Source organism: Eptesicus fuscus, chromosome 5, assembly GCF_027574615.1.
Source record: "Eptesicus fuscus isolate TK198812 chromosome 5, DD_ASM_mEF_20220401, whole genome shotgun sequence".
NCBI classification, from domain to species: domain Eukaryota; kingdom Metazoa; phylum Chordata; class Mammalia; order Chiroptera; family Vespertilionidae; genus Eptesicus; species Eptesicus fuscus.
The window spans coordinates 18,769,488-18,791,014 of record NC_072477.1 but is presented as its reverse complement, the minus strand read 5'-3'; the positions used below and the strand labels follow the sequence as shown (position 1 = coordinate 18,791,014).

At 37.8% G+C, this 21,527-nt stretch overlaps 1 protein-coding gene across 5 annotated transcripts in view; it reads left to right on the top strand.

The window, feature by feature from the left end:
• NRXN3 (neurexin 3) overlaps positions 1–21,527 on the top strand; it is a 1,497,182-nt gene that overhangs the window by 657,613 nt on the left and 818,042 nt on the right. For all 5 annotated transcript variants that reach the window (XM_054715858.1, XM_054715857.1, XM_054715860.1 and 2 more), the window contains one exon: positions 5,955–6,074. In XM_054715858.1, coding sequence (XP_054571833.1) covers positions 5,955–6,074 — 120 coding nt within the window. The remainder of the gene's footprint in view (positions 1–5,954; positions 6,075–21,527) is intronic.

The following is a 21,527-nucleotide window of genomic DNA, read 5'->3' as shown; positions in this document are numbered from 1 at the left end:
GTTATCATCTGAAAAAAATAAATAGAGAAAAGACACAATGTGATCCTTCCCAGTGAACTAAAAACAGAATTGAGAGTTAGAAACCAAAGTCCTAACATCAGTGACAACTTAAATCATCTTTTCATGCATACTTCTGCCACCTTGTCACTTTTTCTACATTCCAAAGAAAAGTCACCATTTTTTTTTCTCAAAAGGATATGTGATTACTTTAGTGAGGATTGACTACATATCAAATATAAAAGTTGTGTACACTATCCCCATACAGGGTTTTCCTAAGCCTTGGTGCAGTTTTAAGTTATTATTATAATAATAATGAAACTTTCTGAATATGTAATTCCCAAAGTTTATGTTATCTTAGAATATCTGCAATTTTAGGTTGATGTGGAAGAATATTTTAGATGAAATTATTAAGTCCTTAAGAATGTCTGTTATGTGTATAAGCACACACAATACATAGTTTTGTTCATAAAACAGGTCAAAACTAGGCTCTCTCTTTTATTTTTACTTGAATTTTGAATTGAAATGGCATTTCCAATTTTTTCTTATTAAAAATCACAAACAGTGAAATAAGCCAGTGAAAAAAAGACAAGTATCACATGATCTCACTCATGTGTGGAATCTAATGAACAAAATGAACTGTTGAATAAAATAGATCCAAAGACATAGAAGCATGGAACGGACTGAGAAACCTCAGAGAAGGTGGGGGGTGGGTGGGTGGATGGGAAGAGATCAGCCACAGACAGAACTTATGTGCATATATGCATAACCCATGGACACAAACAATAGGGTGGTTGAGGCCTGGGATGGGGGCAGGGGCAGGCTATAAGGGGTCAGTGGGAGAAAAAGGGGACATATGTAATGCTTTCAACAATAAACATTTAAAAAAATAGCACATAGATTGTTACATTAAAATCTTTATCTGGCCGAAACCGGTTTGGCTCAGTGGATAGAGCATCGGCCTGCGGACTCAAGGGTCCCAGGTTCGATTCTGGTCAAGGGCATGTACCTTGGTTGCAGGCACATCCCCAGTAGGGGGTGTGCAAGAGGCAGGTGATCGATGTTTCTCTCTCATCAATGTTTCTAACTTTCTATCCCTCTCTGTAAAAAATTATTAAAATATATTTTTAAAAAATCTTTATCTGGCTGTAGGTTAGGAACACTTTAAGTTCACCAGGCTCAGCACACACACACACACCTCTGGCTTACCCACCTCCATCAATGTTAGGTGGGTTAGCCATAGAGGTAGCATGCTTGGATTTGAAATCTCACTCTGCTACTTGCCTGTGGGGTCTTGCAAATAATCACCTAACTTTTCCATGACTCAGTTTACTTTTATGAAGTCCTTGCCTTCAGACTCAATCAGCTATTAAAAAATATTTTATCCTTGAAATTCTGGATATCTTTCATAAGAATATTATTCTTGCTTTTCTGATTCCTTAATAATTTTAACTATGGTTGCTTCATCATATGTTTATGAAGATTAATTGAATTAATATCTGAAATGCACTTAATGTAGTGTCTAACACAGCTATGTAAGTGCCTTTTTCTTTCGTTATGGTTATGTTCTCACTCTTATTTGTACAAAATTATCTTGTATCAATGGATGTGCAGTTAGAACAAAACTTTTCCCCCAAGGGCATTTTGGTTTGTTACTCTGATTTGTTTCTTGCTCTCTCTTCTTCTTCTTCTTTTTTTTTTTTTGGAGGCACTCTATGAAAAATAGATACATTGAGATGAAATATAGTCTTTTCGGGAAAGGATGCATTTGAATAGTTTGAAGGAAGAGTAGAAACTTATATTATCATCTTGAAAGTGTTTAGAGTTTAGCCCATTCTCTCTTCCATTCAACACAGTTACTGCATAATGTCCATGGGCATTGAAGACACAAAAGAGTCCTTGTCTATCATCTGGTGAGATTGAATGAGTCCAATAGTTAAATCAGGGGAGGAAATGTGGTCAATTAAATCACTCCCAAAAGAAAAGCTTTGCTCCAAATAGAAAATTATACGAGCTGATATTGGTAAATGCTGTGGGTGAGTTGTTAATTAGGAAAACCACTTGGTTTTATGTCATAAAAGAATGACTTTATTTATTTAATGTTTGGTTCTTTTTTTATGTATTTAGTATTTTCTGAGCCCTTAGTTTATACCAAATATTATATCAGCAATTAGAGACATGAAGGTGAGCAAAAGAGACAAGACTTTTGTTCTCAAAGGGCTTATTTACAGATCATGTAATTGTGAGTTAAATAAAGAGAAAGATATGGTGGAGAGTAAATGAAATGTTGGTAGGGACTTTCTTAAATAGAATAATCTTAAGAAAGCCCATTTGAAGCTCCAACTTAAAGAATGAGAATGAATCAGTCATTTGAAGATCTCAGGGAAGAACTTTCAGGAAGTGGGTGGAGCAAGAGAAACAGACCTTGAAGGTAGGGATGGGCCTGAAGTATGAGAGCAGAGGTCCTGCTATGGAGCAGAGCTCAGAACACTGAGTGGGCCTGCCTGGCGTGGCTCAGTGGTTGAGTATCAACCTATGAACCAAAAGGTCATGGTTAGATTCCCAGTCAAGGCACATGCTTGGGTAGCAGGCTTGATCTCCAGTGTGGAGCATGCAGGAGGCAGCCAATCAATGATTCTCACTCATCATTGATGTTTTATCTCTCTCTCCCTCTTCTTTCCTATGTGAAATCAATAAAAATATATTTAAAAATAATAATAACCAGTTGTCAAGTCACAGGTGATTTCTGAGCCCTGCCTCCAGTTGTTAGGTCTGCATTTCTTCAAAGCTCCCAGGTGATGCAGGTGCTGCTGATTTGGGGCTGAAACTGTGAACACTGCTGTGTTAGAGAGGAATTAGAAGGAGGAAGGGATGCTGGAACACTGTGAGCTGGGGGTGAGTAAAAGGAAATGAAGTTGGAGAAGGAAGTAAATGCCTAGCATCTTAGCCTGGAAAGGAGGTACCAGTGTAGGCTAAGATTGACAAAAGGTCATTGCAGGTCATCCTGGTCCTCACTGATGTGCTTTATCTTAGATGTGTACAATGTAGTCAGTGTTCAGGGATTATCAGATTCTACATGGCATTCCCCTTTTAATGCATGTGAAATAAATCCCGTGGAACTTGGAAATTACCTACAGCTCCCTCTGTGTTTGAGTCCCCTGAGCAACCTTTGACAAATGGAACAGATTGCTCACTTTGCAGAGCACAGACGTTCTCCCACGCTTGTGTTTGAAAGTATGAGACACAGGCAAATCAGGCGGCTGCAATTCAGATCAGCTCAACATTTACAGAAACACTTGTTCTGCAGCTGGCAGAGCTATTTAGTGCAGCAAGGACACAGTGAAAGCATATTCTGTGATTTCTAACAGCAAGCAGCATTCCGTCTTTTGGGGATAAATAGCAACAACCCACATGAAACAATTAGAGGATTATATAAGCAGAGGACAGTGCAATGTGTAATAAAGTGTTAAATGGAACATTATCATATGTGGACATTAATGAGGCAGATAAGTGTCCTGGCCACTACGAAGAGGGAGACTTGTTTAAAGTTCCTGGAGAATATTTAATAGGAAGGAGGCATTGGAACTGGTCCTTGGAAACGGGTTAAAATTTGGCTGGAAGGGAGGGAAAGACATGGGAAAGCCTTTGTCTTCAGATTCAATCAAAATGCAAAGAATTCTTGTGTTTTCCCACTTTTTGCTATTCTGCTGTCTTTCAAGGGAAAGCCTTCCATGTGTTTCTGATTCTGAGTTCAACTAAATTACTAGCCCATTGTCTAGGGAAAGCTGTTTGGTCAGGGAGCCCCGTGGACTTCTCAGAAGCCTTTATCCTTTGAAGGAAGCTGTCCTGATTTGCCATTATTAATGAGACTTGTACTACACAATACGCAAGTTTAAGACCCACTGAGAACATGACCATGTACCTCCTTTCATCTCCACATGGGGGAAGCCCATGGCATATAGCCCTGCAGAAACCCAGCAGCTGGGCTGCTCCCCCAGAGTTAGTAATTGTCTTGAACTTTCTTTTGTCACATCTTAACAGCTTTGTAATGGGAGTGATGGACTGTACTGCTTCCACCCTTCATGAATAAATATAAAATGTCTTGCCACCAGGAAGACGGACCCTTTGTAGGCATGCATTTCTTTTGCACATGCATCCTTAAGACCCTGCATACTTACATTTTAAAATCCTGTGCCTGTATGAGGCTTAAGTTGGTTTTGTGAAATGTGCACTTATTGCAATGTACATATTTTTACTCTATAAGTGGGTGTTTTCTTTTGGGGGGGCTTTTTAAAAAATATATATTATATTGATTTTTTTTACAGAGAGGAAGGGAGAGGGATAGAAAGCTAGAAACATCGATGAGAGAGAAACATCGACCAGCTGCCTCCTGCACACCCCCTACCAGGGATAGGCCTGCAACCAAGGTACATGCCCTTGACCGGAATCGAACCTGGGACCTTTCAGTCCACAGGCCAAAGCTCTATCCACTGAGCCAAACCAGTTTTGGCTGTTTTTTTTTTATTTTTTTTAATCAGATCCTAGCTCATACATTGGATCACTCAAAGGGATAACTCCCTTTGCTGAGTCTCTCTGGGAAATTCATGGTTATCCTGAATATTAAGATATATCCTGTTAGTTAAGGTGATTTGAAAGGTGTAGGTTCAACTTTAATCCCAAGGTTAAGGCTAAATAGAGAAATGAGAAAGAGAGAATGATTAAAGAGAGGTCCTAGCTGACCGAAAAAGAGAGTTTAATGGCAATCTGAATGACAGAAATTGTCAAGCATTTTCACTTGCCCATTCATATCCAGAAAATATTTTGAGAATGCCTCTCAAAAGATATGCTTATGTATAGTATATTATATACATGTATCATTATAGTTATGTTACTTGCATATGAAAGACACTCAGAAATAGAAATAATAAAGAATGTAATTTTTAAAATGAGCATCATTTCTGAGATTTTCTTTCCAAACTTCAAACAATTCTTTTGTATCCTCTGGTGTATTGGCACCCTGATTGACTACACCCGTGTAAACCTATAGGAGCAGGCAGCATGGTGCTGTGCACTGGTTCTTAAATGTTAGTCTGCATCACAATTTCCTAGAAACTTGTGTAAACAGAGATTTCTGCCTCCCCCCAAAGTCTCTAATTCAGTAGGTCTGGGGTCAAACCCAAGAATTTACATTTCTAACAACTTTCCAGGTGATGCTGGTCTGAGGACTGTACTTTAAAACCACTAAGGTAGTTGAGAGCTTGGGTCTCAGAATTAGTCTACTAAAGATGGACATGAGGATTATTTAATTATCAAATGTGTGACCTTGGGTAAATTATTTCACCTCTCTGAGCTTGGGTTTTATATCTGTGAAATGGTGGCCATCATATGTACTTACCTTTTAGAGCTATTAGAGAGCTTAATGAGACAAAGTGCTTAGGACTCAGAGCTTGTTACCTACAAAGAACCAATCAATACATGTTGGCTGCTATTTTCTCCTCCTCTGAATTATCATCAAACATCTTTTTAATGTTACAAAGTAGACTTTAGGGACATCTGTGCCTTAATTCATAAGAATCATAGGCATGTGATTGTCTGCTTTAGCATTATCCATGTAGAAAGACCATGCCCAAGTGAGATCTCTTTCTAGTTGAATGGTAGAGATTAGGTTCTTTCACAAGGTCTGCCTAAAAGAGAACAGTGTGTTCAGCCCTCTCCCCTCTGTGTGTAACTGTTGGTAGTGTGTGGCTAAGTGTGTATTTCTGTTGTCTTTTGTATTTACTAAATTCTTGTTGCATGATACAGAGTTGACTTTTTTGGTGGTTGTGTCTTTGAATGTTTAGGGGCATGAGGACAGTACATTCAAGTTATTGCTTTGAATTTGATGAATTTTAACACTATTCTATCTACTTTTTCTTCTCTTCCTTTTTTTTTTTTTTTTTTTTTGTATGCATTACTAGGACCAAGTACAACCTGCCAGGAAGATTCATGTGCCAACCAGGGAGTCTGCATGCAGCAATGGGAAGGCTTCACCTGTGACTGTTCCATGACCTCATATTCTGGAAACCAGTGCAATGATCGTGAGTACAACCTTTTTATTCTTGGATTTTTTTTTCAAAGAGTTCAGAGGTTTGGAGGGACATTATGTAAAAGGGTGGCTCTTCTGAAAGATTCATTAGCAATTTTCTCCTCCAGAGACTGGGAAAATAAATAACCAATGTTCTTTTGTGATTTCCTGGAGGTGATACTAGCACTGCTGGTGGACATACTTCAGTGCCATGGGAATCTGTAATCTGGGTCTCCACTTCTTTCTCATGTTATTGCCCTAACATGGCCACTCAAAGGTGAACAAACACTTGAAATTTCTGACTATTGGAAAGAGATGTGTTCAAAAGCCCTGACTTTGTATGTCCTGCTGACCTTCTGATTTTCTAAATACAGCCAAAACTCATGGTGGGAGTTTGTTTTATGATCTGAACTCAGTCTTTTGGACCCTTGGTTTCATAAACAAGATGCATGATACTATCTGAGCAGACAGCAAAGCCATGATATAGTTTTCCCATGTGTGAGTAGGTGTTAATTACAGCACCATCCCTATCATGGCTATTTGGTTTTCCTTGATTCCTTATTGCTCAACTTTTTTCCATGTGTGTAGTTGTCTCTTGTTCTTTTATTTTTTTTTCACCTTTCTCATAGTTTTTGGTCTTCATATGGTCTGTCAGTCTCTTAAGATATATGAAGGAGAAACAAGTAAGGATTCTAGCAATGCAGAGAAAAAAATCTCTTGATACTCATTGATCCAAATGTAAGCATGAGCCTCTATATCTATAACACCTTCTCTGCAGAAGGTTTCAGCATCAGATTGCTCTTTCCAAGTATTTGTTCATATTGAAAGTCCAGTTTCCATATTTATGATTTGGAAATATGCTTCTGCTCTAAGACAGGCAGCTATGGACCCATCAGAGAACCTTGGAAATTTTGTTATATGCTCTTTCTTTCCCCTTCAATTTGTCTGCATATAACTCAATAGAAAGCCATTTTGCCCCTAAATGGTGGCCTAATGTTTTTTTTATCCTCACAACTTTATTTCATATCACACATACACACCACTCCCAGTGGAAAACAGACTGCACACAGCACAGGCAAAAAGGTAAGTTGCTCTAACTGCGGTGAACACGCACAATCTTCAGAAGGTATGTATGTATTTTACTCTCATTGATAAGTTCCTATCTGTCCCTGAGGCAAGGCATTGTTTTCTGCTAAAACTAAGTGGGGATCTTTCCAGCTTTCTCTGATGTTTCTGATTTTATGTCTCAGTCAAGAGTGAGGACTGTCACATCATCCAACTTGAACAACTTGTTGATATGTAATGAAGTTCTAGGATGAGGACTGGGGAAAATCAGCTTTCTTTTGCGACAGTAGCTTCTCATCCTTCAAAATGTTCTAAGATATCCAGAGTTAATATAATATATTTTAGATTTTTATTCTATAAACTACAGGCCGAGTGCATGAATTCATACATCAGTGGGGTCCCTCAGGCTGCCCTGCAGGATCAGGCTGAAACCAGCTCTTCAACATCCCCTGAGGGGTCCTGAACTGCAAGAGGGTACAGGCCAGGCCGAGGGACCCCTCTGGTGCATGATTGGGGTGGGGAGAGATGCGAGAATTTCGACAGCCAGGGAGGGACCACAGGAGGGCCTCAGGACAAGTCCTGCCCATCTCAGTCCCCATCAGCCGGACCCCAGCAGCAAGCTAACCTACAGGTTGGAGCACGCCCCCGCTCCTCGTGTCAGTGCACATCATATCATATCAAGTGGTTGAGCAGTCTTAGCATATCATTAGCATATTATGCTTTGATTGGTTGAACAGCTGATCAGTCAACCAGACACTTAGCATATTAGGCTTTTATTATATAGGATAATGCAGTTCTATTTTTGATTGTAGAAAACCTCTGAGCCCAAATCGCTGAAAGAATCCTCTTGTCCAGTCCCCTCTTGGAGAGTGGACCAGGGCTTCTGAAATTGGATAACTGTATGGACCTGGGAGCAAGTACATCTTAATTGTAGAATGACAAGAATGTATAAAATTAAGATACAGGATTATAGGATCTCACTATAAAGTTTGTATATAAACTTTTTTTGTTTGTTTTGTTTTGTTTTGTTTTGTTGCTCATGAGGCTGTGGGTGAATGTTTAATGAAACCCAACTAAATGAATCAAAATGATAGGCTAATTGTTACAGTAGGATGTCTCTTTATCTAATGCTTGACATTTAAAGTATGTGAGGGGAACTTCTCTTTTACAACCAGCATCAGAATCAGTTTTTTCCACCTGGAAAATCAGCCTCACTACTTTACATCATACATAATTGCTTTCAAGGTCAACCTTGACCCTTAGAGTTGCAATTTGCTGCTTCGCCTCACAAACATTTTCAAAATGAAGTTACCTGTTACTCTCTGTGCTTCCCTATGTTAGCAAATTCTTGGTGACTTACTTTGCATCAGGAATTGAGCATGTCAGCAGCACAGTTAAAAAAAAAAAGACTTATGATCATTGGCAAAAGTAGTGGGAAAAATGCAAGAAAGGAGAAGTGATGAAGTGAGTGAATTGAAGAAGAAGCAGGATGAAGGAGAAAGAATATAGAGCAAATCAGGGTTTTAGTCTTAGGCGAAAGAGCGAGGAGGCCATTGCTTTGGTAACATGCAGACCACAGGTGGCCTGGCTTTGATCTAAATAACAGAATCATGGCACGGCATTGTAAGTGGGGTGTCATCAAGGAAACTGGCCTTCATCCAATTCTTAGGAATAGTATATTTTCTAGAATGTTGTATATATCAAAAATAAATTGTATTCTTTAAGATGCTGTCATGAAACTACATTAATTCATTAGAGATTCAATCTAGTGGCAAACAGCATTTTCTGGGTGGGATATGGTTTGGAGCTCTCATTTTCTATGAGCTTTTTCTCAGGAGATCAGATTGATCCAGTTATTGGAAATGAAGACATCTCAATTTATTATTGCACATCCAAGAATAGAAAATTGTTCAATAGGGAAATGGCTAGGCTATGTTATTTTCCAAAATAAAGTGCTCAGTTCATCATGTGTAAGAAAGCTAATTTTATCTGGGGTTAACTTGCAAGTTTCTAAAGAAATGTTTGCATTTTAGAATCTTTTTCCTTTTTCTAGCATTGGTTCTATCACTTAGAAACTTTTTTTTCTCTTTTATTTATTTATTTTTTTGCCTGTTTGCCAAATTTGGCATTTGCTTGACAATTTTGAGTTACAGTTACATAAACCCATGAGTCAAGTTTACACTTAGAACTATATTTAATTTAGTATGAGTAGACCAATCCTGGGTAGTTTTAACTTATTTTCTCATTCTCTGTGAAAGCATGTTGGATTGATGGAGGCAGTGAAGTGAATTCCAGGTTCATTCTTATGAAGATAGATGCAAAGCTGATATAGTGGATATGAAAGTATGATATGCATTCATACCTTGTATAAGAGTGATTCCCTTGTATTAGATAGAAACAAAAATCTTATCATTGGAAACTAAAGTATAATTGATTTCTTAATTGTCTTATATGGTTTTATAACATGACTTTCCACTTCTTGTTATGATAAACTCATAAGGAGCTTCGTTTATGGCCATTTTTTTATGGCCATTTATAATGGAAAAAAACATCCCAAAAGTAATCTTGAGTTCATATAGGATCCCATGGGGTCAATCAATAACATTCACCAAAAGAAAATTTTTATTTCTTCTGAAATATTCAAAACAGAGTGGACCAACTTCTCAGAGATTGCATACCACCTGAACAACAACACAATATTGGGGTTATATTTTAAAAACAACATGAGAATGGGACCTTACAAGGATTCTTATAGGGGTATTTTTGTTTTTAGATATTGGATTCCTATTGGTATTTTAAATCAGGACTGAGATCTGGACAGATTCAGTATATTGTAGTCATTATACATCATGCAAATTCAGAATCCCTTTTCCATATAATGAGGCCATGCCACCTCCATTGGCAGCCTATTATTGAATCTGCTTCTCTTTCAGAACATAGCAAAATATTGCACAAAATCCAGCTCGCTTGTGCATACCTACACATACACAAAAGAGTTGTAATTTGTGGGGAGTCTTTGAAAAATAGCAATTTGAAACACCTCACATCTATCTTCACCACCATGGTTCCTTTCGTGCATGTTCATGACAACTGTTTTAAGTTGTATATAATTTTTGGATTTTGTTGCTTCTGTGCCTTGGAGAAGCAAATGTGGGACAGTCTGTGTGTGGCGCATGAGTTCTTAACGCATATCACGTTCCTGGATTTAGAAATGGGCTCTGTTTTTAATGGGTTGGTGGGGTGAAGAGTAGGGGATAAATGTGGGTCCTCAGCCAACCCTCACCAGACAGTTACCTGTGCTACATTGGTAGTTGTACATTGTGGGCTCCTTGCTGGAGAAATTGCTAGGTTCACACCGGCTTGTAATAATAGATGTTCTTTGCTGGCAACAAATCACTAGCAAGCAGCTCTGGATCGTGCAGACAGTGGAGTGTGAAGCGTCTTTTCAGACAGTTCTCTGCTGGAGTGGCTGTTAAGCTGCACTGTTGGCTATTGATTGGCCTTTTGCTTTTATTTATTGTGTGGGTTTATATATTTTTTAATGTAGGTTGGCGTATTGATTAAATCTCTTAAAAACACATTTCCCATTCAGGCTTCAGAAAAGATAAACAATATATGCATGACTTTGTGTACAAACAAGGGGACAGACGTGTGTTCATTCTGTCTCGGATTCGTGTGGGTCCACTGGCATTATGTTATAAGCCCATGTGGTTGTTTGTACTGCAATGATTTCCAAGGGTATCAGACTATTATATGTCCATGCTTTTGGTTATGTGTTTCTTTCCTACCTCTGTTTTCAAGCTCTGCCTATCCAGTAAATAGGCCATATTTGAGAAGTTCACTATTAGGACAGTTGTTTTCTACTTAGGGCACACTTTATCATTTATTCATTCATTCACTCACCAGACATTTCTTATTTAGAGATATGATCATGAATAAGATACAGTCTTGTTCTCGAAGTCATTACAATCTAATGGGAGGAAACATATGAAAGTGCTTCAGTAGAAATATGAACAGTATATAGTGAGGGATCATAAAGTAGAATGACGTCACCTGTCTCTGTGGTTGAGACTCATCAGCAAGAGCTTCTGCTCATAGCAAGTTTGTATTGACAAATGAGTCCTAAAAAATTAGTAAGTACTTCCTAAGCAAATATGGTACCAAGGAGAGTTGGGAAGGAAAGACAGAATTTGAGGGAGCAGAGAGAAATGTGCTACAGCCATGCTAATATTCTGGCTGTTTCCTGAATGTCTTTATTCTAAGCATTTGTATGGTTAAGATCACATTTTGTTTAAATGTTGTGCTCTGCTTTATTTTAACATTGTATGATATGTATTTTTCAAAAGGTAAAAAACATAAACAGATTTCCAGTTCTCCTTTAGTAGAATGTACATTATGGTGCTCACTGCTATGGGGAAGAATCCTCACGTTAAATCCATTACTTGGTCTCGAATGTGGCCTGATATGGTCCTAATCTTAATTTATTTCATTGAACTATTGATGGACATTTATCTTGGATATTTATTCACATTGAGTCAAATTTTTAAAAGGTTGATTTGTAATGTATATATGTTATCAAATTATAAAATATGTCATAGCATAGTCATTATGTTGATTGGCTTTAGAATCAAACTGCTTCCAATGGGTATCCTAACTTTAATGCTGTGAAAATTGAATTAGTTGCTTGGCCTTTTTAAGCTTTGGTATAGCAGAGGAATGTGCTAGGTACTCAATACATTGGAGTAGTGATAGTTTTTATGATAACTAATAATATTAGACATGTGTCAAGTTTTTATTACATTGCTGACTCTCTACTAGGACCTTTATAAATATGTCACCCCTTTAATCATTCCAAGTATCTAAGAAATACTATACTACTGTTGTCCTGATTTTAACAATGGGGGAAAAACCGAGGTCACAGAGGAAGAAACTGAGGGAGGACTTGAACCAGGTATGTTTGATATGAAAGCTCACATTTTTATTAGATTGGCTACTACTTACATTATTAGAAATAATAAAGGCTTAAAATATACATTAAATACTATACTAGAGTGGGCAAGTCCTCACAGATAAACAAATTATATTGGAATATAGGGTTTCTAAGAAAAACTCAGTGTTCTTGGTTATTAATTTTATCATATTGTAAAATTCTCAACACTTTAGATGTTTCTCTTTTAATACTGAAATGAGGCCATTTAGAATATCTTTAGATACTCTAGAATTAATAGAAGTAATAACCACCCATATTCTCAGGTAGCCCAAATATTTATATTTTCATTCTCTATTGACCTAGATTTTATGATTTACATTTTTTAACTTTATTGCACTTCTAATATACATTTTAAAGCACAGTGGATGAGACCGTTGGTAGGGACTGGATGGCTATGTTGAAATATTGACTGTCACTTAATACTTTGGACAAATTAATTTCTCTGTGTCTCTAAAATGTGGATATTTATAGGTCCTATCTAATTCTGAATGTTCTAAATTTAATTAATAATTGTGACATTTAGGACATGGCACATGTTAGCCTCTACTCTTTGATAGAATTTTCAAAAAGTTAAAACCATGAATTGTATAAATATAATTTGCATAAAGTAAAAAAAACAGCTCTCATATAAATAGAGAATGCATATGTGCCAAATTTATTGAACTCTTTAATGGGGGAAACAGAATGGTATTAAAAATGTAAGCAGTATATTTATAGACATTAAAAAGAATATTAAAATACAAATTTAGTTTAAATATAAAACTTGTGAATATCTCACAGGACAAAAAGCCCTTAAGCTTTGGTGTTATCTTCACTACTGAACATTATATCTCTAAAAAATAAATTTTGAAAATCTAAAGGTTCAGAGCCATCTCAAAGACTCTGGGCCCCAATTAATAGTAAATATTGATGTCAAACATGGGGACATTTCCAATAGAATTAAATATTTCTGGGTGCACATGTTAAACAGTGTCCCTATATGACATTAAAAGAACACAGGGCTCTCTCCTAGCCTTTCTTCTAAGTTTTGGATAATTTTTATTAACAGCATTATGATCAATTTAATTTCACATCTATTTTTACCTGAATACCTCTCTCATACACAATTACCTTTAAATATATCTATATACTAGAGGGCCTGTGCATGAATTCGTGCGTTGGTGGGGTCCCTTGACCTGGCTGGTGATCATGCTGATCAGGGACTGATGGGGGCCGGGTGTCGGGAGAGGGACCACTGGAGGGCTCCAGGGTGTGTCTGGCCCTCTCGCCCAGTCCTGATCAGCAGGACCCCAGCAGCAAGCTAACCTACTGGAGTTCCTGCCCCCTGGTGGTCAGTGTGTGTCATAGCAACCACTTGGTCAGACACTTAGCACATTATGCTTTTATTATATAGAGTTTCTATATATCTATATATGTATATCTATATATATTTCTATATCTATATATCTAGAGAGAGAGAAAGAGAGAGAGAGGAAGTGAGAGGGAGAGAGAGAGAGAAACATCAATGATGAGAGAATCATTGATCGATTGACTGCCTCCCACATGCCCCTCATTAGGGATTAAGCCCACAATCCGGGCACTTGCCCTGACTGGGAATCCAACTGTGACCTCCTGGTTCATAGGTCAACACTCTGAGAAACACCAGCCAGGCTACACAATTACCTTTTACTTTTTAACCACTTAACTGCATGCCAATTACTGTGCTGAATTCTTTATATCATTTTATCCTTTAAACAACACTTGAAAGTAGATGCTATTATGATTCCTGTTTATGAGGGAACTAAGACACGGAGATGGCGAATGATTTCATTGAAGGTCACAAAACGATTAGGTTGGCGGACAAAGATTCAGAGTTATGTTTGTCTGAACAATAAGTCTGCACTCTTAACTACCAATGTCTTCTGAGCTCCTCAAAGGAACTTCTTAATGAAAACTCACCTGAACACATAGGGATTTCAGTTCACATCAGCCACAGAGCTTTATTAACATTTATTGCATCAATTATACTGTCGTTTCTAGTGTGTACATTATTATTAGGGAAATATATAATTTTCACTTTACTTCATTTATTTTAAATAAGGGCATCATTTTTTTTTAGGACTGATCTGCTCAGATAAAGAGATCAGAAGTTGCATCCAACAGTGTATTTTGCAAGTTTGTTAGGTCAAGGGAGTAGGAGTCCTCAGGAGTCGCTGAGGCTGGGAGGAGCAGCCAGGTACCACAAAGGCAGGATCCAGAGAGCAAGACAGATACAAAAGGAGCATTCAAGAGCAGTAATGGGAAGTAACAAAGGTAATGCCTGAACTTAGTTCATTGCATCCAGTTTTTATTTCTGGGCCCACAGATATTCAGTGTAGCTGACAGTATGTAAGGGGATGGTAGTTGAACCCAGTGTCTTCTCAGAACAAGTATAAAAGTGCTGATATCCTTGAGAGCAGTGTCATAGAAGTGTTTTAGCTATTTGTTCATGGGAGTTACTCTTGTTTACATATTCCCCTGATTGCAAGAAGAATGATTTTGTACCTCAAATCTGCTGTACTATTGACATTAATACACATGCAATATCAAACAGTTTCAGCGAGAGCCTGGACTGCTTCGAGCTTTTGTTTTGCACAACTCTCCATAAATATGAACCAAAACTCATAGGTAAAATATTAGTTTCTGCAAATCCCAGTTGACACTTGGACCCATGGTTCAAGGAGAAATAGTCTCCACAATTCAGAGTCCTGTAGCTTGTCGGGGATGATGCCGAGTTGTTGGAATCTGTGGCCTCACTAATTTCATTTCAGCCATCTTCAGCGTGCTATATTTGTAGACCATTTTTACTGCTTATATTTAATTATAGCCCATTTATTTCTGGTGTGCTTAGACAGTTACTTATTGATGGTGTTGGCAGTAATCCACTGAGAGCCTATTGGTTCACAGAAGATAATTTTATATTACCTTGTTAGTCACATACAGGTACAATCTCAATGTATTTTTCAATACAGACTTATAATTTCCTACATTTATTTTCCTCTACATTTATTTGCATTTACATGCATAGGCAAGAAAGATGTAAACAACTTTATCTTCTCTTGTAAAATAGGGTAATAAATATAATTTGGTTTCCTGTCCTTATTTTTCCCCTTGAACCTTTTTGGAGGAGAGAGGGGGGTGAGGGGAGGCATGAACATCCCAGTTAAGATAAAGCACAGTTCCATCTTCCCAGAAGTTCTCTTCATGCCTTTTCATTAACCCTGCTCTTTAAGGTCACTACTGTTTAAATTTGCATCAGTAGGCATGAGTTTTGTCTGTTTATTTTATTTTATTTATTTATTTATTTTGTTTATTTTATTTATTTATTTATTTATTTATTTATTTATTTATATTTGTTAATCCTCATTAAAGGGGTATTTTTTTCCATTGCTTTTCAGAAAGAGTGGAAGGGAGGAAGAGGGAGAGGGAGGGAGAGTGAGAGAGAGAAACATCAATGTGAGAGAGATACATCAACTGGTTGCCTCCCTTATGTGCCCAGACTCACAACTCAAGTATGTGCCCTTGACGGGGGATTGAGCCTATGACCTTTCAGTGCATGGGAGAACACTCTAACCACTGAAAAGCACTGGCCAGCACCATTGTTGAATACACATAAATGGAATCATATAGTATGTGATCTTTGATTTCTGTTTCTCTAGAACCATGGAATGTTTTTAAGATTTATCCATGCTGTGGTGTTTTAGCTGCCTTACTCTCCTGGGCCTCACTCAGCTTCATCTACTCATCTGCAGGAGTTAGCCTGAAATTTCCCTGCTCCATGGGCAAATCTTTCTCCCAAGGCAGCACACTGGGGCCGGGTGAGGACTCACCTTAGTTGTATTCATCCTCTAGAAATTGCTGTCCTCCTTTGCCTGATGTCCAGTGCCTTGCAAGCAGTTGTTTCACATTTCTGGTCCTTTTCCTGATGGGTCGAGGTCAATTGTAGATCTGATCTCTATCACTCTATGTAGGTTGGAAGAGGACATCAGGCCATTGCTTTTGACCTGTCTTTGCCTTTACACTTTGAGATTGGGGAAGGGATGACTATATAACCCACAGTGTTCTGTGTTTTAAGCCATTACCTCCTAGGGATGATTTTAAGCTTTGCATCAGTTCCAGAACAGCCTTGCCAATATAGAATATTCTGGAACCTGTCTTTTAAAAAAATATTATTATTAGTACTTAATCAGAGACGAAGGGAGAGAGAGAAAGAGATAGAAACATTAATGATGAGAGAATCATTGATCAGCTGCCTCCTGCACGCCCCTCACTGGGGATCGCGCCCACCACCTGGGCTTGTGTTCTTGACCGGAATTGAACCTGGGATCTTTCATTCTGCAGGCTGATGCTCTATCCACTGAGCAAACCAGCTAGGGCTGGAACCTGTCTTTTTGGAATCAGGGAGGTGGTGGGGGGAGATCCTGCAATTCCAGTTATGGGCCTTTTACAGTCAAAGAGCATTGTACAGCCACAGAGGCTGCACACAGCTAGTTAAATTCCTGCGACTGTCTCTCCATCAAGTGTTTCTTTATCTGAGTTTCTTGTATGAGGTCCTCATTGCTTTTTCCCTCTGGTTCTTCTGATAACGCTTGATTAAACTCAGTGGGTGCAGGGATTGATTTGGTTATTGCAGCTCGTTGTTCTTATTTTCTTTACCTAGAATGATGGTTTCTTTTCTCACTTACCTTTATTCTGTGGATCTTTGCCACCTGATCCATGTCTCTTTGCCAAATTAAATTAAGAAGTATTTTAAAACAAAACATTTGGAGACTTCAGGAAAGTGGAAGTCTTTCTATGCCAGGGAGTGTTTTGGTCCTTGACTATCCTCATCTTGATCTTCAGACTCTTGTGGGGACTTATTATTTTGATTCGTGTCTACAAAACATATGAGGGGACTTTACATAGTTGATGGTTTTAATTTTAACTCATTTAAAAAATAATTAACATTATACACGCTCACTGTTGAAAGTCTGGAAGCTGCATAAAAGCACAAAGCAGTAGAAAAAACACGCATAATTTTACCAATTATTTATATAACCTTGTTTCAGAATATGCATGGTGTCAAGCATATAATAGATGTTTAAAATATATTTGCGGGGTGAATGACTGAGCTTTGCGTATTTTCCAAGCCTTAGTTGTACAAAAGTCCTAGTGTTCTTTTCATGAAATAAATAGCATTTCTACCAGGACGAGGTGTTTTCTTGCCAGAAAGAATGCTTTTAGGTATGCAGGAGTTATAATGAGCATCCCAATGTACAATTTTCTTCTTCAGATGAAAATGAAAATGTCAAGATGTTTTTGTTTCTTTTCTCTCTTGCCCTTGTTCCTTCTCACAGAAAGCCTTGCAGTTTCTGAGCAGTTACAAGTACATTGGTTTTGGAGTGGATTGTAATTGAAGGGGAAAGGCCCTCATACTGTATATGTGGAAGGAGCCACTTGGGTATTAGTTTTTTTCTGTGGTATCCACTTCCAAAGCGACATTGTGGTTTATTTCACATGGAAAGATTTATTTTAACTCTCTAGTACCTTGAAGATCTAGTGAGATAGTACTCATCTACTTTAACATCACTCATCAATTTCTGCTGAGTTTAATGTTGACCAAAACTAGTACCACCTGATTGAAGAACATCAATGAACTGTAACTAAAGAAATATAAAACACAAAGGTTTCTTGATTTTTGTACATCCTGGGTTGCAAAAATTTTATATCTCTTCAGGAGAATTTTGCCAAATGTGGTAAAATCTTTGCAACCACTCTCAAGAGTCTCGATAGGAAATAATAGCATACCAGTCTGGGCATTATTTCCTAATAAATTCACTCAATGGTTTTTGTAATCAGCCCTCAACTAAAAATAAAGTTGCAATTTTACCTGCATATCCTTCCATAAATAAAACCAAATAAATATTTATATAAATAAAAATAAGCACATGTGCATATATACACTATAAATAAATAAATGTTTCCTTTCATATTTTTCCCCCAGTTACTCTGAAATAAATTTTCTATCCAAATAGCTTTGTTTCTGTGTCTTACAGGGTCATGTGTGAACTTTTTGTTGCGTCTTAAGCAAATGGCAAGTTGTGTATTTCTGTAATTGTAAAGGTAGTATGTCAGCCTGGGCCCCAGATAAGGTATTTGGCAGAAAGTCCCTTTATCCCATCTGAATATCCAGTAGTTGGAGTATAATTTTTTCTCTGAAAAAGGATTTAGAAAGGGGGACGTCATCTGGGATTTATTTATCCTTAAGAATAATCTTCCTGTCGCCTCTCCCTGCCTAAAGTCCCCAAATGGTTCCCACATGCTGGCTGTCAAGTATGTCATCTAGTTAAAGCCACATTAGTGCCCTGGCACCGGGGCCTTTGGAGAAGGGCCTACAGCTCAAACACTTAACATCACACATGTCTGTTGTCCCCAACTCATAAAAAATCTTGAGAACAGAGCCAATGGAAAAGGAAGTATTAAAACAAGTGAGTTTAGCCAAACAAACTCTTGGTATTGGTAGAGGCTTTATTCCAATCCCCACAACATACCACATGTATTTCCAACCTCGAACATATTTAATTTGCATTTGGATTAATTTAGCATATTTTCCTTCCATATAAAGGTTAATGAACCATAAACACAGCTCTAACCAAATCTCACAGTTATTTCCCAGTGTGGGGTAACATTTTGCATTTAGTTATATTTGGTTTCCTAGGTAATATTTAATTGTGGCTATACTTTCTAAAGCTGCATCTCTTGTCACAGGGAATATTTTGGTGGCAGATTCTTCAGACACAGAGCAAGGCAGGGAAGAGTGTTGCATGGAAACTCTCTTGAAGCCATGCTATTGAGAATTAGCTGGGCAACATAGGGTGTGTTACAAAACGATTCTCCTGCTGCTTCCTTTGGCAGTCTTTGAGCTCCCTGCTGTTGGCCTCCCTGCTGTCATTTCTGATATCGGTCCTGTGTATTGGTTCCAGATTAATCTTCCTGAGACATTTTTTTTCTTATGACCCCTCTGCTGATGAACCTCCTATGGATCCCTCTTATTGCAGTGCCAGCCCTACTCTTGGTTTTGAAGGCCACCGATAATCTGCTCTTGTGAATCCCATTTTCTTTCATATTCATGGGGTCTTCTGTCGGCTGTCCGTACTGTCGCTAGCGTATTCTGTCATCATGCCTCCGTGCCCTTGCTGTTCTAGTTTCTCCCCTGGAATATTTTCCCTCTTTATCTAGCTATTCAAACTCTATATAGTCTTTAGGGTCCAGCCCATCTCACCTACTCCTTTGAGTTTTCTCTGCCCACTTTAGTTCATAATGATCTCTCTCCAAAATCCCATTGCATTTAGATTCAGAACTAAGAGAATGCATTGTTCAGCCTCTAAATGGTTTTTTTTATAAACTTGAGAGTAAAAGGTAGGCTCAGATCCTGGTCCTTTTCTTCCTAGCTAGGTGGTCTTGGGCAATTAATTCAACAAAATCTTAAAAATGTACTAGTACCTTACAAAAGTCCTGGTTTTGTTAATGAAATTAGAACTAATAGATATAAACTATAGTGTTGGACTTAGGAAAGAGTATTTTTAAGGTTCCAAGTAGCAGCTTAAGTTCAAAATATAAAACTTCTGTTAAAGAAAAATGTCACTGATAAATAAAATAAGTAGAATTTTTAGTAGGTTCATTCTCACTGTTTGTGTGTATGCACTCTATTTCCTAGAGAACCAGTGTGCTACAGTGGTGACTATACTTTCCTCTAGAGTAGATGTTAACTGTGTGTTGGGTGGATGTGGATGGTAGGGTTACTGGGATTAGATTATTCAATTAGCACTGATGTTCTGTATGTTCTAATTTTAAATCTAAACATATTCTGTACAAATCAACCCAAACCCAAGTAAGTTTCAGAAGACCTGTCTTTCCTGGCAACATCCTGATTTTTAAAGACAGTACTTCCACAGGGTCCCAGAGCACACCAAGGTATTCTGGTTCCCTCAGAATCTCGTGTCCTATTTTTGATTCTTTCCTGGAATAGAGAAAAATCACTGGCCAGTGAATCTTTGGTTCTTGTCACTTATGAGACTGAGGGAACCAAACCATAATCTTTGCAGCCTCCATTACTACCAGACATCTCAATACATAATCTAAACTTTGTACACAGTAACTAATTTTTAAGTCATTCATTTGTAGTAAAAATGCAACCTAATTTAGCTTTCACAATGAATTATTTACAACAGATGATTTTACTGGCACCTCTCCTCAGTCAACACTTCAAAACTCTATGAGCCTGAGGTTCTGAGGCATTTGAACATGAGGCCAAGTGGTAGAAACCCACGGCCAACCTCTTGTTCCCTGCTCACTCTTGACAGAAAAAAATGAGAGGACTATGGAGTTGCTGGTTTATTATCTGAGCAGCCTCATGTGCAAATTATTGCCTGCCATGGGAAGATGGCTGCTTATTGGTCTCCAGTGGAGTTCAGCTGAACAAGAAGCTATGTCTCAGTAACGTTATTACAGACCCATTACCAGGAATCCTCCATAATGGCTCAGCTGAGGACCACTGGGGGATCAGACCACATCTTAATCGTTATTTTGATAATCAGCTCCAATGAACAGAATACTATTAGCTCTTTGGAACCTATGAAGCTGATAGTACTTGAGGAAATAGGATAAGTGTGACTGCTGAATATGGGGTGGGGGGTTGCTGAAGAGAGAATCTGAAAGAAAAATTTCAGCCATCTTAATAAATGGTGCTTCTAAGAATAATGGTATAGGAATTTGCACTTCCAGACTCTTGTTTTTTTTTTTTTTTTTCTGAGAACAATTGTTTTAAGAATTTGGTTAGAATATTTTGATGATGGAAATTTAAATTGTGTATTCACAGGAGAATGGTTTTTCTCTTTATATTCAATTAATTGTGATTTATTTACTTCTGGGACTTTGTATCATAGAAATATATTTGTATAAATAGTATTTATTTCTTATGACAAATGTTGGATGCCAATTAAGTAGACCTCAGATGATTAAGTAATTGCCTTCCCATGGGCATATTGTGGTTTCATATGTATTTTTCTAATGTGAACAAATTCCCTTATAATTTCAACATCTGTGCCCAAAACCTGGATACACTGTGATGATCTAACATCCCTGGAAGTCTCCTTCAGTGAAGGATAATTTATTCCTAATTCGTTTATTCCTGGAATCAGAGCACACTTCACAATCATTGTTGTCTGATGTCTCTTCTTTTAAGGACCATGTATCTTTTGTGCTATTTTCCCCAACCTCATCATTGGCATCTACTGACCTTCGGGATGTAAAGAATTTTCTAAACTGAATTTCTTACTCATAGCCTTTGTCTCACTCCACCCTCTGCATTATCTGTGGTGGCTTTAGTATTTATGTTATGTTTTTTTTCCAATA